General features: G+C 46.3%; 2 protein-coding genes across 3 annotated transcripts; one reads left to right on the top strand and one right to left on the bottom strand.

Annotated features, from left to right (window-relative positions):
* The first annotated feature begins 326 nt into the window (after nucleotides 1-326).
* On the top strand, nucleotides 327-12,091 carry vps9d1 (VPS9 domain containing 1). Of its 2 annotated transcripts, XM_047034480.1 has the most exons (16): nucleotides 327-467; nucleotides 742-814; nucleotides 1,637-1,855; nucleotides 1,961-2,117; nucleotides 2,394-2,505; nucleotides 3,707-3,769; nucleotides 4,333-4,385; nucleotides 4,932-5,019; nucleotides 5,121-5,206; nucleotides 5,293-5,774; nucleotides 5,965-6,094; nucleotides 6,709-6,914; nucleotides 7,145-7,229; nucleotides 8,796-8,900; nucleotides 9,988-10,095; nucleotides 10,671-12,091. In XM_047034480.1, the coding sequence occupies exons 1-15, from the start codon at nucleotides 366-368 to the stop codon at nucleotides 10,088-10,090; spliced, it is 2,064 nt and encodes a 687-aa protein (XP_046890436.1). In that variant the 5' UTR covers nucleotides 327-365; the 3' UTR covers nucleotides 10,091-10,095; nucleotides 10,671-12,091. The 2 variants fall into 2 exon arrangements, with proteins under 2 accessions (XP_046890436.1, XP_046890439.1); XM_047034483.1 differs by lacking the exon at nucleotides 742-814 and having other exon boundaries at nucleotides 383-467.
* A 1,477-nt stretch (nucleotides 12,092-13,568) lies between these two features.
* On the bottom strand, nucleotides 13,569-17,170 carry si:dkey-238o13.4 (uncharacterized protein LOC560780 homolog). Its single transcript, XM_047033817.1, has 6 exons — nucleotides 16,906-17,170; nucleotides 15,857-15,964; nucleotides 15,628-15,767; nucleotides 15,159-15,255; nucleotides 14,712-14,836; nucleotides 13,569-14,542 (listed from the first exon to the last, which is right to left on the bottom strand). Exons 1-6 carry the CDS (start codon nucleotides 16,988-16,990, stop codon nucleotides 14,366-14,368), a joined length of 732 nt encoding a protein of 243 aa, XP_046889773.1. The 5' UTR covers nucleotides 16,991-17,170; the 3' UTR covers nucleotides 13,569-14,365.
* Nucleotides 17,171-17,206: the final 36 nt, after the last annotated feature.

Below are 17,206 nucleotides of genomic sequence, written 5' to 3'. Positions count from 1 at the left end.
AACTATGGAATAATACTTATAGCGCCATCTGGCGAGTGCACTGTAGGCTAAACGGTCCGTTCAACGAAAGTTGTTTTTTGTTTATTTGAATAACAGTTGTATATAATAGATACATTTACTATTATATACAACATTCTGCTATTTAACAGAAGTATCACATTAAGCATGACGATTTTTCAAAGGTGGAAACTGAAACGCTGATTAATGTGATTGCATATGATAAATTATAATACAAAAAACAGCTTAAACCGTTGACATTAATAATATACATTCCCTTTATTATCTTTGACTTCTTAAATATTAAGCATACTTTTAGGTCGTTCACTTCTTCCGTTGTTTACGGATTGTGTACATCCGGTCCAGTCATGGCCGCCAAGTCTGGCTGTGACGCTGGCGTGAAGCCCCTCCAAAATGCTATGAAAATGGCTAAATTGGCAATACAACTAGACGCAGGGAACAGACACAAGGTATTCTATCATGGTACTTAGTGGGCTAATATAAAGGGGGCGGCAGAATACTACTATGCACACAGGCCTAAACAAACTGGCATAGAAGGGTTGGGTGGGCTTGGCCAGACAGAATTGTACTAACGATTTGTAATTGTCTGTAAAAAAAATAAAGAAAAAGTTACAGGCTACTGTACCGGTATCTGTAAACGTTCCCTGTTGCTGTAACGTACGCATTTGCTCTTATGTGTGCCTATCAAAATACCGAGATACTGATTATTGTTTACGTCACCAGGAAGCATATTGTGAATACCTGCGGAGCATCAGCTTTATTTCCCAATCGCTTCTGGAGGATGCGCTGTCTCAAAGTAAGATGAGATCAGCTGTGTGGTTATACGCATCATCAAACTGAATAAAATACTATTCCAAAATAAACCATTTGCATTAAACTTGTCATTCATTTTATGGAGCTAGAATAAGCTTTAGATAGCAGTGTATACAACAACTACTGCCATTCATTAACGTTCATATGATTAAACTCGGCAAGTGTTAATGGTATAACATTAATGTCACATGCTATATTAGCATAATAATGGAATAGCTGTTGCTCAATCCTCAAGTGGTATATGAAATTAACAGTCAGTCATGATACCTGGCCACAGCAGATTTATTCTGTATGCAACCCTCCAAATCAAACTGGACAGTCCAGGGTCGGCTCAAGACAAGCCAATCAGCCCTATCTGGAGAAACAGTGTGTCTGCCTTTGTCTGCGAAAAGTGAAGCTTGTTAATCATGTTGTTAATGACCCCTGTCATTGTTTAGACAGTCCTCCCTTGTCCTTCCAAGAATGTCAGGGACCTGGTGTATGTCTCCTTTCACAAGAACTAATCAAGTAGATATTGATCATTTACCAGGTGACTGAATCATTGGCATTCCACGGTGACACCCAGAGAACCACCTCATGTTCCGCATGATGAATCAAAAAACGTTTTTTAATCATCTGACACACAAGTGAATAGTTGACTAAACATCAAGGTAGCTCCTATTTGGGAGAAAGGAAGAAAGTGAGAATTGGATGGATGGTTTGGCTCAATTTACCTGGCCTTTTGTGTTCATCGTTTGCTGAGTCACTTGTATAATGTTGATTTCTGAAATATTTACGATCAGCATTGCTCTATTGTCTTCTGTAGCGGACGGAGAAATGGTTGCGGTGGAGATGGAGAGGATGCTGAGGTTGGCAGAGCAGTGTTTGGAGAGAGCCAAGTCCTTCATAGAGCGGCATGAGGAACCCACCATCATCTCCTCACCCACCCAGACCCAAGCCCTAAACCAGAACCAGAACCCAGACCTGAACCAGCCCACAACCCAGGACACTACTGTTGTTGTAGCAGCTAGCTGTGGAGATTGTGGTGAATATACACATTTTCCTCCAATCTAGGTAGTTTACCAGCATGGTTTCCCCGTGTGATGCGTATAACCCTCCTCCTCTTCGCCTCATCTCCTTCCTTACACAGTCACACCACAAGAGGCTGTGGCTGAGATGAAGCACAGAGCCAATCCAAGGCTGGGGCACCGCAGGGTTCAATCTGAAGGAGAGGGTGAGCTCTCTGCCTTCCTGCCCCCCGAAGTCTTCCAGAGACTGCAGACAGCAGTGTCACTGGATATGAAAAAGTGAGTGATCACCACTGGTGTGAAGACAAGGCCACCAGAACCCATATTTGTTTTATGGCTTTGAGTTGCGTGGATGGATGGAATTGTGATGGTTTGAAAGTAATTCATTGTTTCAAAGGTGAAAAGTATCTCTTTTAATAGTTGTCCCTGTATAACTTTGGTAGCTGCTGAGCTAACAGGGAATGGCTTGTTTTTATAGACATGGTCTGAGTTTCTTGTGTCTTTTTGATTCCCCCTATCTCCATGCATGTGTGTTTGTACATTTGCCGGTCAAAGGGAGCTTACACCGATTGAGGAGGCTTCACGTCTGAACCAAAAGCTGAAAGCCAATTATCAGGCCCGTTTGGCAAGGCTCCAACCTGGGCAAGCCACTCAGAAGACTTCTCTGGTAAGTGTGTTCTCCAAACCATCACAGTCCATAGAGGACACATTACAATTGCAACAAGAGTCTACATCAATATGATTAAAAAAAAGATTTGCACTACACAAATACACTTCAGTGGCAAAGTCACTGGCCCTGAACAATATATTTTATTAAAACATTTTAACTCAATTTCAACCTGCATACACAGTACAGGACAGGGCTATCCCATCAGTTATAGGATTTTCTGTTTGTTGATAGAACCTGCGTCTTTGACATGACTGTGACAATAAAATGGAAATGGGAATAGGCTACTTATACTGGGCTCCCTTGTAGTGATACATGATTGGCGAGAGAGACATATCTCACGCCCATTCCAATCGATTTGTTTAGTAATAGACATCGTGCGAACACTGCTAGGTTCGCCTAATTCTGTTTGCGACGGTAAATCAGTGGTAGACTCCCCGCTATGATAGACGGAGACAGGACGAGAATAAAATATTAATATTTGAGTTATCGTGTGTGCTTGGCTAGACACAAAGTATTTCAAGTGCGTTGTCAACTCGGTGAGTATTTTCGCAAATTCAGACAATCCTATCAAAATCCCATGCGATTTTTGCGCACAATCCAAAGCAGTTTGCGTTGATATACGATAATCACCTAAGAACAATTTCGATCAAAATCCCATCAGCTATTTACCATGACGCAACGAAACCAAACCAAACTGGATCTTCGGCCTTACTGGAAAAAACTGAAGGAGTTTGTGAAGGTATATTGATAACGCTAGACTGTGCTGCAGCAAAGTTATGTATTGTTGGCTGTTCATATGGTTGTTGTGGCGACAAACGAGTGTTACATTGGTGTTACGTTAATTTTATTGCTAGGACGTGTCCCATGGGAGTTACTGTTGGTCACCAGAAATTGGTTTACTGTTGACTGATACTGACATGTTGACACGCACTGAGTGTTAGCTTCACAGACTGTTTGGATACAAAGCTGTAGAAATAATGGTAACCCTAAACCCATTTGGACCCACAGATTCACCTCACCTACGTTCAGTTACTCCCGCATTAGTTGTTCAGGGGTAGTTAGTTTCATACTTTTTTAAAGAAGTGTGGCATCTTGAGAATTATCTTATCTCATGTGTATTTAGTCTGATATGATGGTGTCAGAGGCAGAGAGCATACGTGTGGATCGTCAGAATTGTGTGTGTTTTGTTTCTCTGCAGAAGCTGTCTCTTCAGCGACAAATGATGGAAAACCTGATCATAGCCAAGGCAAGGCAGGACGCTGTATCCTTTTGGTTCGAGTGAGTTTGGTTGGGAAATGCAAGACATATTGATGAAGGAAGGGTTTGGTCCGTTTCCCTAAAAACAGGGTGACTAAGTTCAGTTGAATTCTGGATTCTTCCCATTGTATTGGCTACTCACATAACTTTCACGTGACCCTGACCATCTATTCAACCTGACAAATACACTCAATCTACTCTTATCAATAGAAAACTCACATGAGAACATACTAACTACAATCCAATGACTAATTCTATTGATTAGTGAGAGTTTTGTTGATTAGTGAATGATATAAGTACACAGGAAATTGCATTTTTCTCTGCAGAATGCAGGGTCTGACATAAGCCCTGGACTAGTGTGTTTGTGTGTGATTGTATTACTGTAACAGTTGGTGACATTAGTGGGGGTTGGGGATCAAGGTCTGGCCCCCTGATTTCCGTGAGAAATCAAGCATTGGTGTTGATCTGGACACTTTGGGTAGTCATTGATTGGTCCTCAAATGGTCAAATGTAGGTATAAAAATGGACTTGAGATCCTGTTCAGGTTTGCGTCCTTAACGCCTGCAGCTTCAGAGGAGGATGGAGGAGAGAAGATCGAGACTGCAGGAGGAGGCCAACAGGTACCATCTGGCTGGCTGTGTCTTTGTCTTTGTCTGCAAATATACCCCATATTTGTATTTGAGTCAACTGTTGGAAGATTGTGTGGTTGGTTGTAGATTAGTGTTGTGTGTTTCTCTCACTAGACATATTCACAGAGTGACGAGACAAAATGGGATGTAGAAATTCAGAAGTGGATTATTTCCCCCAGTCAGAGATGGTATCTCGGGACAGGCATTGATTACATGAATTCTTGCCACTTATGCAGAAATGTTTAGGACGTTTATAATGATCTTTTCAAACACTACCAAGTGTCACTGTAGTTTAGCTTGCACACACTTCTTCAAGTGCAAGTTATTGACTTGAACGCATTGCGGAAACACCCTTTTAGCCTTCTGAAAACATCATTACCACTTAAAACCTATCTGCAGCTGTGTGCTATTTATACTGAGTGAGGTCAACCCATTTGGGTGACACGGGGTGTCACCCAACTGTGTTCCACGTGGGTTAGTCTAGGGCCATTGGAGCCCACTGGGGGCTTAGTCTTAAAGGTGTTGTGTCTCATCCAGGAGATTTGCAGCATCTGGTACAGTGACGACAGAGGAGCAGGAGCAAAGGCTTCTGTACACCAACGTTCTGGAGTACGAACAAGACCACGTGAGTGCCCAAGAAAGTGAAAGGATCCCGTCTCTTTGACAACCTGTCGTTTTCCACATAAGAACACTCTCTTGTTTTTGTCGCCTTCTCTGCCCCAAAAGAACTGGCCCAAGCTGTGGAAAGAGAAGCTGAAGAAGAGCCCAAATGATGACAGCCTGTTGTCCGGTCTAGTTGCACTTCTTCTCAGGTACCCCACTGTGCATCTCCTCCATGAGGCGGGCTGCTGTGCTCCTGCTCAGTGTAAGACGTGCTGTTTTTGTGTGCCCACCTCAGCCGTGCAGACCACCCAGTGATGATGCTCCTAAAGAAGCACCAGTATCGCGTCTACAACCATCTGTACCCCCTGGTGAGCAGGGGACCCCCGGCCAGCCCCTCCCCCTCCCTCAAGCCTTCCCGCAGCGCTCAGAACCTGCTCAGCCCAGAACCGCACCAGAAATCGGGCTCAGACTACAACACCTCGCTGTCCTTCTCCAACGAGCACAACGCGAGTGAGGAGGAGCTGGACAGCGCCGGCCCGGCCAGCCCAGGTACCGACCACTGTGTGGACCGAGAGAACTCGTTTGAGGACCTCGAGCAGTTCTTGACCCCACTGGACTGGGCCCCACCCCATGGGAATGCAAGGGTGGACAGTGATTTGACCTTTGAAGCCTCCACCCAGATTGAACCCGAGTCTGAGAGCCTCATCCATGGGATGGAGGTCCGCGCCCTCAAAGAGCATCTGAAGGACATTGTCAAGGACATCCACATCGCCATAGGTAAAAATGAGAGTTTGTGTGCGTGTTCAATCAAATATGTATCAAAACACCTTTTCCGTCCCGTATGCAGTACAACACTCATGTCATTTCAGTGTTTGTGGCGTAAATGCTGAGAAATGTATCATGTGTTTATGAAAAACCCTTATGTTGTTGTTGTATACTTTAATGACCTTCATTTGGTGTGTTTCAGACCAGCTTCTATCCCTGTGTCTGCTCTCCTTTGAGTGCCTCAACACAACCACGTCTAAAGACCTGTGTTTGGCCAGCATTGAAGAGGCCTTCTTCACCCCTCTGTGGAGCCCTCTGCTGGCTCTCTTCAGGTAACTGCCCGTCTGTACATGGTAGCATCAGTCTGTAGATGGCAGCATCAGTCTGTAGAGGGTAGCATCGGTCTGTAGAGGGTAGAATCAATCTGTAGATGGCAGCATCAGTCTGTAGAGGTTTGCATCAGTCTGTACATGGTAGCATCAGTCTGTAGAGGGTAGCATCAGTCTGTAGAGGGCAGCATCAGTCTGTAGAGGGTAGAATCAGTCTGTAGATGGCAGCATCAGTCTGTAGAGGGCAGCATCAGTCTGTAAAGGGTAGCATCAGTCTGTAGAGGGTAGCATCGGTCTGTAGAGGGTAGAATCAGTCTGTAGATGGCAGCATCAGTCTGTAGAGGGTAGAATCAGTCTGTAGATGGCAGCATCAGTCTGTAGAGGTTAGCATCAGTCTGTAGATGGTAGCATTAGTCTGTAGATGGCAGAATCAGTCTGTAACTAGACAACAGTTCCTCCTCTCTCTGGCACTCTGCGGCGTCTGTGTTTGAGATCATTTGACTATTGAATCCTTTGTAAAGTGAATCTCTTAATAAATAGGAAGGTGCCAGTCAGTAATGTGCCAGTATCTGGTGGTGAACCAACTCTCTTCCCTCGGTGCGTCCCGGCCGGTGCAGGAAGGTGAACCGAGACCGGGAGCTGTGTCTGGAGGACAGCATGCGACTCCACCATGAGGTGACACCTGGAGACGTGGGTGTCTCAGCTAAACTGTTCCCCCAGGACCCCGCAGTGCTGCATGGTTCCTACCCCTACGAGTGTGCAGTGCAGGAGCTGCGTTCGATGTGCAAAGACTCCTGTCCCCAGAGGAAGCTGGAGTGTCTGGGTGAGAACCAGCCTGTTGGAAGACCGTAGGGAAGAGAGGGAGGGAGGAGGCATGTTTAGAGGCTTGGGACCCATGGCCATGACCCTTAGTTACTTAACCCTAAATGGACACCCAGAACAGTAGGCCTCAGGTCATGTGGTCCTCCGGCACAAACCATAGAAAACGTTTCTCTGTCGCTGGGCGTCACACACGCACACACGCGCGTCATGTATCTGTCTGTTGTTTTGCAGTGAGGACATTGCGTCTCATCTGTGCCTGTGCCGAAGACTACAGATGTCTCCACGAGGTGGACTCTGCACCCAAAACAGCTGCCATGTCAGTACGCCAACCCACATGCACGAACAGAGGCATGAACTGACATGTTTCAAAAGACACAACCAGACAAAAATAATTGATCTCTGAAACGAGTCCGCCCCCCCCTTTCCCCCTAACTCGGCCTTGGTGCTTATCAGAAGTGACAAAGGGAAGGACCCACAGGAGTGTTCTGGAAGTTCCCAAACATAATTGAAGCCCTCCTGCAGGAGGGTCCCCCCCCCCCTTGTCAGACCTTATCAGGCCTCAGCGAGGCCGGACGCTGCGGGGGTCTGTCCTAGGTCCTCTGCCCCCTGCAGAGGGCTTCCTTCAGCCTGACCCCAAACTAGGTCGCCCTGTCTGGCCTGGACCCACCCAGGGCCCAGCTAGGAAGAGAGGAGAAGGGAGAAACGGAAGAGAGGAAACTTTCTCTGAAGGGTAGAGGCAGGGTACTGCAGACCAGACAGACGAGACAGAGAACCAGACAGGGAGAGAGAGAGAGCACAAAGCGGAGCAGTTCATGTGACCAGATCAGTGAGGGGGAATTGATTTCTTATTTACTTCACCAGTCTGGGGCAGCACTAACATGGAGCGGATAACGGCAACATGCTGGATGGAGGCTCGCAGCTCTGGTTGGGATGGAGCTATGCAGAGAAACCATGACTGTCAGGAACGGCAGAGTTTATACGGCTATTTTCCTTGATAGGAACTGTCTACTTTAGGTCTAACCACTGTACCGGGGTTATGGGTAACTAGTAAAACCAGTCAAGTGTTTTGGGAGAAAACAGATTAGGTGGCTCTACGAGCCTTGCACTCAAACCTGTTGGCCAGACAAGCCAGCCTGTTGGTCCCACCCACTGACCTGTTAGCCCCACCCACTGACCTGTTAGCCCCACCCACTGACCTGTTAGCCCACTCGAGGCCTGGTGGGCCTCGAGTGGCCAGCGCCCATACCTAGTCTCAGAAAACCTTCTCTTTCCTTTCGCTTTCTTGCTTCATCCATCTTTCTTTGATTTCACGTTGGTCAAATATTAACGCGTGACAAAGAGTATTTATAGGCCTTATTTCATGTACCATGGATCTGCCTCCTCCGCCAGAATATAGGCAGTGAGAGATGCGATAGCTGACGTGGGGAGCTAGCTAGCTAGCAGCTCGCTGCACTGGTCCGCTCTGCAGTGCATTCTTGGAGAGACCTGGCATCCATTATGCTAAAGTGCTACTTCAGTAATCTTCTGCCAGCTCAGTTTTAGACTCCCGAAGCTGAATTAGTTTGTGGTTGCGGAGGAGGTGGTTTCGGGTCAGATATGTGAGATAGGGAGTCAGATGGCTGAGCGGTGAGGGAGTCGGGCTAGTAATCAGAAGGTTGCCGGATCGATTCCCCGCCGTGCCAAATGACGTTGTGTCCTTGGGCAAGGCACTTCACCCTACTTGCCTCGGGGGGGAATGTCCCTGTACTTACTGTAAGTCGCCCTGGATAAGAGCGTCTGCTAAATGACTAAATGTAATGTAATGTAATATGTGGGGTAGCCGGTTGTTAATCAAGGACATACTGTGACGTGTATATAATGATGTCAAATTGTGACCTTGCAGCGGTGCAGATGACCTGCTGCCCATCCTGTCCTTCGTGGCCCTGAGGTGCGGCTGTCCTCAGCTTCTGTCTGAATGTGCTGCCCTGGAGGAGTTCATCCACGAGGGGTAGGTTACACACGCACACAGTGTCCCCATTGGATCCATCTGATGTCTTTGGTTCTTTTCGGTCTTCATCTTGCCCACACCTGTATAACTGGTAACTACAGGTGTTGACGACAACGAGCACCTAAAGTAGGTGACTACAACTAGCGACTACTATAGGTGACTACAACTAGCAACTACTATAGGTGACTACAACTACTACAACTACAGTAGTTGGCCAAAAACCTGTGTCTCCCTCTCCCATTCTCCCTCGTCCTCTGGTATCAGTGTGTCGTGGGTTGCGTGTCAAAGCAGACCACACCCCAGAAGTTGTCTAGTGGAGGTAACGGCAACTTTTAACAGGCTGGTTAGATTGGCTCTGCCTGAGGAATGTCGGGACATTCTGGTTGAGTTTTCCTTCCTATAAAAATACAAATAAAAACCCACTTGATGTTTATACAGCTCAGTGGTTTGGAAAAGATGTGGGTGGGTGTGTGTGTGGCTCGTACTCTGTAGAAGGACACAAATGGGCAGGTCTTAGGTAATTGGATGATGTCAGTCTCTGCTGCGATTGGTGACTTTAGTGTCCGTCAGTGGACTGGAGATGTTTGTTTGATATGCAAGCGCTTGACCCCTCCCACATCACCACCACAACTGCTTCAGAATAAACATCTCTATCTCTTCCCCGTCATACATTTCCCCCTCCCTCCCCCCCCAGCTCTCTTTCCATAACAAACAGTCTCATCCAGCCTTCTAGGCCTGTCTCCAGTGGCTCTCGTGTCTTGGTCTCATTAGCTGTAGGTCAGTCAGAGTTGACTTGAACTCGAGGCCTCCTTCTGTCCCCTGAGCAGTAAAACTCCACTTTCCACCACTCCTCCTCTACCCTCTCCCACCCTTTATGATCTTATCTCTCCCTCCGCCCCATGACATCCTCCAGTGCACTGAGGGAACCGCCCAGACCTGGGCCGCAAATCGTCTCCCTCTGTCGTCCCCAGAAGGTTGAGGAGGAGCAGGGCGTCTTCTGACGCGAGGTCAACCGGGGAATGTAGACGGTTTCGCTGCTCGTTGTTCACAGGCATGTGTGAAAGTATACCCTCTGTCTCCCCGCCAGGTACCTGATTGGAGAGGAGGGCTACTGTCTGACCTCCATGCAGAGCGCCCTGACGTATGTGGAGTCGCTCCACACCGGAGGAGGCCTGGACAAACTCACCTGAGCCAGGTAGGCAGGTCCTCATCGATCTGGTCAAACTCACCTGAGACGAGGACATAGTGTAGGTCCATGTTCCTCTTGCGAACCAGAGGCATTATATTCCCCCCGGAAAAGACTTTGAACCGTGCTCAGCCCTCAGTCCTTTCATGATGAAAGACAGGAGAGACCCAGCGTTCTATGGTACCATAGAGAAGGGCCCCTGCTGGTATGGGTTTATTAGATTGATTGGGGTGAAAGGGTTCAGCAAAGCAGAGCCTGATGTATGGTAGGCCCTAGAGCCATCTCCATTCCCCCAGCAACGCCAGCCTATTACTATGGGATTAACTGCATGTGACATCATCAGACCACCCCTTCCAAAATCCCCTGTGACACGACGGTTCCACGCTAACTAAACATTTGACTTAAGAGTGCAGAGCTGTTAGTCTGGCCCGACGACGTTAGTCCTGGGACAGAGATGGAGGCTGAAAAATGACAAGGAAGGAGAGCGAGGAGAGGGAATTAAAGAGATGGGAAATATGGATGGAGAGAGATGGCGGGAATGGAACAGTCTTTCTGATCCTTGTCTGTGGCGTCTTGTGTTTCAGGTTGCTGGTTTGAAAGAAGCTCAGCTTCCAGCATGCTTCTGCTCTGTTTGTCCACCCCCCTCCCCCCCCCCCCCCCAACCCAACCAAGGTTGTTAAAATAGCAAAGTTTGACATAAACGCAAATGAGATTAAAAGGATTCTTTATTTCATGTGGTGTAGGGGGTGAGTGAGAATGTGAGCAGAGGGAATTATTTGTGCACTTTCAGTGTTTTGTATGTGAAAGATCCAGTTTGTGTTGATGGTTTCCTGCATTTCCCAGTCATCCAATAGACTGTCAGCTCACTGAATCAGGGTTTTAATTAACTGTGGGACAGACATTACTTGCATTTTATTTTGAATTTTGCACTTTTAGTGTGTAACACTTTTTTGTTATTTGTTCTGTCAGATGAATTGTGTGTGCGTGAATCCATGTGCAGGAATGTCCAAACATGGCAAATTGTTACAGCCAGGGACTACAGTGATACGATGATGATGACTGAAGTTTAGGGAATTAGCTTCTTCTTCTTCTTTTTTTTTTTTTTTTTTTTTTTTTTTAAGACTTTACAACTTGCATATCTGATTGACCTGGTCAGAGAACATAAGACTGTGACGTAAAGAGGAGAGATGGTAAGTGAGTACTTCTGGCCATTCTAGAGAGCCTGGTGTAAAAAACACATCTCTTCCTGCAATTACCTCAGGTGGTGAGAAGATCCAGGGGTTTAAAACTAACAGGCACCCTCATTAATATGATGGCTGATCTGTCTTACGATTGATTAAGCAAATGCATGTAGTTCTCAGTCCTTCTCACTTCAAAATCTGTGTTTTAGTAGAAAAGAAAGAAATGTCAGTTTTTTTTAAGGAATTGTAAAAGGTCATTTTGAAGTTCACTGTCTGGGCTCTAATATGTGAACTCCTTGTACCTGGTTAATTCACTTTAGTTTGGTTTTATACAGTGGATTTTAGTGCTATCTGTCTGGTAGTTTCCTTTTTTGCAATTTAATGTTTTATTTTTAAGTGAAAGAAATAAAAGGGTTAAAAGGTAATGTGAAAAAATGTTTCAGAATTGCGATTTGAATTGTAACGCCTTCTAGCCAGGTTAAATGTGATAGTTTTTCCTGTGAAATGTGTGACACCAAATAAATGCTTTTCTGTGACATAGAGAGGCTTGTAAATGTATGTAAATACAGTAAAATAACCTGGAAGTTGTTTGAACTGTTGAATGAAACCAGTCCACTTATACCACTACGGAGATGACATGCTGTTTGTTTAAGGATGGTTTCTATTCCTCTTGAAGACTCGATGAATGTAAACTTTTTTTTGTCCATTAACCTGATGCTGTTTTACTCTGCATACCATATATTTTACTGTGTACAAGAGAAGGTCAAAGTTGTAAATCCTGGGGATTTAAATTATAGTAAATAATAATAATAAAGAAGTAGAGATTTCAACTGTGTTTGTTGCCTTTTCTCATGCTCAGTAGTTACCTCACTGCAGAACCCCCAAAAGATAACGGTAACGGTTTCGTGTGATCTCACTTTGTAGGGGAGGAGTGAGAAGACGGAGGTGCAGGGGAGAGGACAGGGTGTATGTGGGTTCCCTTGCTACTGAGGGAATGTGCGTTGGCGTGTGTCAAATCAAACAAGCCTCAGGCGTGGAAGGCTCGAGCCATAGTATCCAAAACAGCAGATGCCGTGTTGTTGGATACAAAGTTCACCAGATTGATCCCTCCGTTCTCTGTCCCTCCCACGCCTTAAGATCTCAGTCATGGTGGGGGAATACAGCACATGATGTAAGGTATCACGCACATCCATGTCCTCGCACCCGCAAATGTACACGCCAATATATAAATGTGAACATCTCTTATCTTGTACTTAGTTCTTTGGTCTAGCTCTAATATGTATAATGATAAACAAAGTTTTAAATCGTATATGTGTGTGTGTGTGTGCAGTGTGTGTGTGTGTGTGTGTGTGTGTAGTGTGTGTGTGTGTGTGTGTGTGCGCAGTGTTGCCTTCAGTCTGACGAGTGTGAGGCGTCTTCTGGTAACCAAGACGGCAACTCAGCTTTGAGGACTCTGAGCACTCGCACGGAATGGGCTGTGTGATGCTGCCAAAATCCCAGCTTTGTTTTCCCGTCTGTTTCAATGCCTTAACTGATTCCCATGTTTGGAGGAGTCAAGGTTATTTCAAATGTTTAATGAAAACCAGTAGAGGTATGTGACTCTCACCTCTAAACTCCCCTCTCTCGCCTTGCTCTCAGCTTCAGTCCTTGTCTCCGTCTTAGATCTGGTTTAGTCCCCTTCGTGACCTCTCATTCACACAAATACTTGGTATGCTAAGAATGGCAATTGTTTACTGAACATATTGAATTACCTTTAGAACACCTAAGATAGTTGTATTGTCATGAGTCCTCATGGTTCACACTTATGTGAAAACCAACACTATGATTTATCTTACAGCTTGAATTACCTGGGACTTGCTGAGGTGCTTACACAAACCATGTGACCCCTCCACCCTCTGTCCATGCTTCCTACATCATCCGTCTATTACTCTGACACACACACACACACATACACCACTTCTCCCTCTCCATCACTTTCAGTCCCAGTAAAATAGACTTCTGATCTGAAGTGTTTGGGTTAGGGTAAGCTTATTCTCCCTCTTTCGAAAGTAGACTGTATTCTTTTCCTTCTTAGAGCTTAATCATCATCCGGGATGCAATGTAAGGATTTGTGAAAAGGTGTGTGTTCTAATGATTGTGTGTATGTACTGTACGTCAGAGACAGGAAGACTACATGTAGCCGTTAGCCAAAACGTGTACGACAAAACCTACCTTGGACCAAGCTCCTCTCCTGCCCCTCTAGCACTCCTCTGAAGACTTGCTTCCCCCCCACCCCCCACAGTCATCCAGTGCATCTCTGGCTAAACTCAGAGTCCTTTATTGGCATGTCAAATGTACATTCTTGCGGCTAAAATATGTAGCTAGTTCAGCTTCTGACAGGACAGCAGGCATCTAACTAAGTCAAGCCTATAGCTAACAAAGGCCTTAGATGGGATTGTGAACAACAGACAACAATGCCCCCTCTAATTCGCCTCCTCTAATTCCCCCCCCCCCCCCCCCCCCCCCCCCCCCCCTCCGCTCTCTGTCAGCTGGGCCGTGTACCAGCATGGAACCTCCCACCTCCTCACCCCTCTCTCTCACTTCCTCACCCCCACATTGTTGGGTTACAGGATGCCCTAGATAGTGGGTGGCAGATAATGGGTGAGGTGCCGGGGTGCCTGTAAACAGGACAAGGGAGTCACGCTACGGGGAAACTAACGTGCCAATCCCCCCCCCTCCCCTCAAGGGGATGTGCCCCCATCATGCAAACAGCCCTTCCTGACGCATCCTACTGTACACCTCCCTTCCTCTCTCTTTCCTGGTTTACTCGCCGTCTCCTCTGTCGTTTTCGTTCTGCGAGTCCCGTCCTTGTCCCTCTGCCCTCCTCTCCAAGTGTCCTTTCTCATCCCACTATACACACACTGGCTATACGCTGGAGCTTAACATAGCTTGGCGCCCTCTTCCATCGTCGTTACAGTTTATATAGTCAACACATGCATATAAAATAAGCCAACAATCACATGAACCAATAACAGAAGAAGAAGAACACAAAATGGAATGCGGAAAAACAAATGAAGCCATAGCTCTGGGGTTGGGGGTATGGATATGTGGGTGTGGCTCTAAAGGTTTCCCTCTATGAGGAGGTTTTTTAAGTCCGCTGGGCCATTGAGGGTGAAGACAGAGTGCGAGGTGTGGCCTCTCTCCACCAGACTGGCCAGGGCTTCTCCCAGGTCCAGGTGACTGAGGAAGCCAGGGGCCATGCGTTCTGGGGGGGCCACTCCTGTGTTGATCTTAACCTGAGAGACAGGGGTCAGGGTGTGGGTGAATGGCACACAGGTCATATATAAATCGCTCTGGATAAGAGCGTTTGCTAAATGACTAAATGTAATATATCCTGAGAGACAGTATGTGTCTGTATGGGTCTGTATAGGTCTCAACTGTCTGGGTCAATGGCGTAGTCCTCACCTGGTTGAGTTTGCAGGGCACCTCAGGGTACTCCTCCCGTAGCACCTGGCAGAAGGCCAGAGTGCTGGCCGCACCCACCGTCAGGAAGCCAGTCCCTGGCATCAGCAGTTTCTCTCCAGCGCCACCTAGAGCCACACACACGTCACTGCACTACGGCCCTCAAATTAAGCTCCATACAGAATGGAACAGGGCCTTACGTGTTTAACTGAAAAAGGCCGGGTTTCCCAGATTCGTTAAGAAGCTCTTAACGCTCAGAGCTTCTTAGGAGCGTTCTAAGAACGCTATTAGAACCCTCCTAGGAAGCTCTTAGCGTTAAGAGCTTCTTAACGAATCGGGGAAACCCGGCCAATGTTTGATGTTAGAAAATGTCAGAGCTCTTTTGTGTGAAAGGGAGGGTTTCCTTTGTAGGGGGCGTGGTCTGTGATAGTGGTGAGGTGAGGTACTCACCTGTGATGAAGGTGTAGGTGCAGTTGGGATCATCCCTTACTAGGGGGAAGAAGGCTTTCCATGACACAAAGGTGCTGAACAGCAAGGTTTCCATCACCTGGACGATCGGAGAGAGAGAGAGAGATGAGGAATACTGAATGTGAATGAGAAGATGTAAACAGCAACAAGCTGATAAACCGAATCAGAGGACCGTTCTCAACATCGCACACACACACATGCCCAAGCGCAGACACACACCATTTGAGAGGGATACAGTGGCACAGGGACAAAGACATGCCATTAGAGCGACGGAGCAGAGCATAATCAGGGCTACTGAAGTAGAAACGATAACATCTCTGAGTGGAGCTGACAGAAAAGGAAGAGGGAGCGAAAACAAAAGACACTAATGACAGCTGAAGAGGGCACAGTGACGTCACCTCTATGGGTCGAAATGAGCAAGTGAGGTCATGTGAGGGGAGACCGGACTCACCCAGTGGAGCTCTTTCTGAGACTGGGTGTGCGGCGGCCCGCCCTGCCACCAGCTGAACCCCAGAGAGGAGACGATGTCCGTCACCTTCCCCACAGACTTCAACAAGACCTTCTTCACCTCCTCGGCCCCGTCCTCTGAACCTGAAAGGAACACGCATGCTCTTCGTTGTCTCCCAGAAGACACATGAGGCACATAGAGATAGAGCAACCGATAGATCCAATCTTCTTACCAACATCCCCCACAACGGTGGTGAGATTGTCCTTTGTGGAGGGCGAGATGAAGCCTTTGAGCTTCTCAAGTCTGTTGTTGTCTCTGGAGATGACGGCCACCTTGAAACCTGCACACACACACACACACACACACACACATCCAAGCTGTGACTTACTCAGGGTGGGTGACACACTTTGCTGCTTCACTTAACTGATATAAAGCTTACATTCATTAGGCTATTGTTTATTACATTCTTTATAAGATAGTGGACACACCACTGACAGATGGTGAATTGATAGATAATGAAGGCAGAGACATTACACCTTTTTAGTTTGGGAGGTTAAGGTTAGATTAGTTATTGGGGCCATTTTACACATATTTAAGCCTTCTTTGTTGAACGATGGAGGCCCTTTAATGGTAGAGGCTATTGTCTGTTTAATCAGCTTACTCTGTATTTGGAAGAACAGACAGAGTGTAATATGAACATGAGAGAGTATCATATTATCACTAAACCAAAACGTATTAACCTATATTGGACTATTTAATCACCATCAACAGGGCTGTAGTTTCAGACTTGTGCTTGTTAGCAGATCAGGGTCACAGACTAGAGAAAAAATAATTGATGGACTAAGCCACGTTCAGACAGACAGTGTTGTCACATAACCATCAGAACTAAATACTTGTAAAACGTTATTACAGCACATTTAAACAACATTTGACTAACCTAAGAAGCTATTCATTAAGTCAAGTAAAATAAGATTTCATGAATAAAACAAAAGTTGAGAACCTTATATACCGCGCGTAAAACAGATTGGGTGGTTATTTTACGCAGTAATCACTTCGCCAGGAGTGGCCAAATTAGGTATTTCCAATTATGGGACCTTCATGCGTTAAGTGAAGCAATACAGTCTATACTGTCTGTCTTGCTGACTTTCAACAAATCAACCAAAAGCTTTCTAGAAAGAAAAAAAACATATGTATAGGTGCACTGGCAATGATATCTTTTCTGCGTGTGTGTTGGTTCCAAGCGAGAGGTCAAACTTCCGGGGTACCTGACAGACAGCTTACCTTTGTCAAGCAGTCCTTTAACTATTCCAGAACCCACTGTCCCTGCTCCTCCGAGAACCAGAACTAATCGGTCTGCGTTTGACATGCTCGTTCCTTAGCGCTGTCGCTAAATAGTGCCGATACTGCGATTATGTGATGCTGGCTCTTTGTGGAGACCACTTGCACAGTTTAGGACTTTTAAATAAATCCCAGGGGCACAGTTCCGCCCTTTACCAGTGTCACGCGAACCACGCCCACATAATATAAAAAGAAAATATTATAGGCTCCAATCTCCAATCTCCTTCCTTCCTTCCAATTGTTC

This window comes from Hypomesus transpacificus, chromosome 14 (assembly GCF_021917145.1).
Source record: "Hypomesus transpacificus isolate Combined female chromosome 14, fHypTra1, whole genome shotgun sequence".
Taxonomy (NCBI): domain Eukaryota; kingdom Metazoa; phylum Chordata; class Actinopteri; order Osmeriformes; family Osmeridae; genus Hypomesus; species Hypomesus transpacificus.
This window is presented reverse-complemented; position numbering and strand designations above follow the sequence as displayed.

What these genes read in the sequence shown, in the direction of transcription:
- vps9d1 (XM_047034480.1), top strand. Translation starts at nt 366, where the DNA reads ATGGCCGCCAAGTCTGGCTGTGACGCTGGCGTGAAGCCCCTCCAAAAT. An exon ending in ACGCAGGGAACAGACACAAG is followed by an intron (nt 468 to 741) that starts GTATTCTATCAT and finishes TTACGTCACCAG; the next exon opens with GAAGCATATTGTGAATACCT. An exon ending in AGCTAGCTGTGGAGATTGTG is followed by an intron (nt 1,856 to 1,960) that starts GTGAATATACAC and finishes TTCCTTACACAG; the next exon opens with TCACACCACAAGAGGCTGTG.
- si:dkey-238o13.4 (XM_047033817.1), bottom strand. Translation starts at nt 16,990, where the DNA reads ATGTCAAACGCAGACCGATTAGTTCTGGTTCTCGGAGGAGCAGGGACA. An exon ending in TAAAGGACTGCTTGACAAAG is followed by an intron (nt 15,965 to 16,905) that starts GTAAGCTGTCTG and finishes GTGTGTGTGCAG; the next exon opens with GTTTCAAGGTGGCCGTCATC. An exon ending in CTCAGAAAGAGCTCCACTGG is followed by an intron (nt 15,256 to 15,627) that starts GTGAGTCCGGTC and finishes CCGATCGTCCAG; the next exon opens with GTGATGGAAACCTTGCTGTT.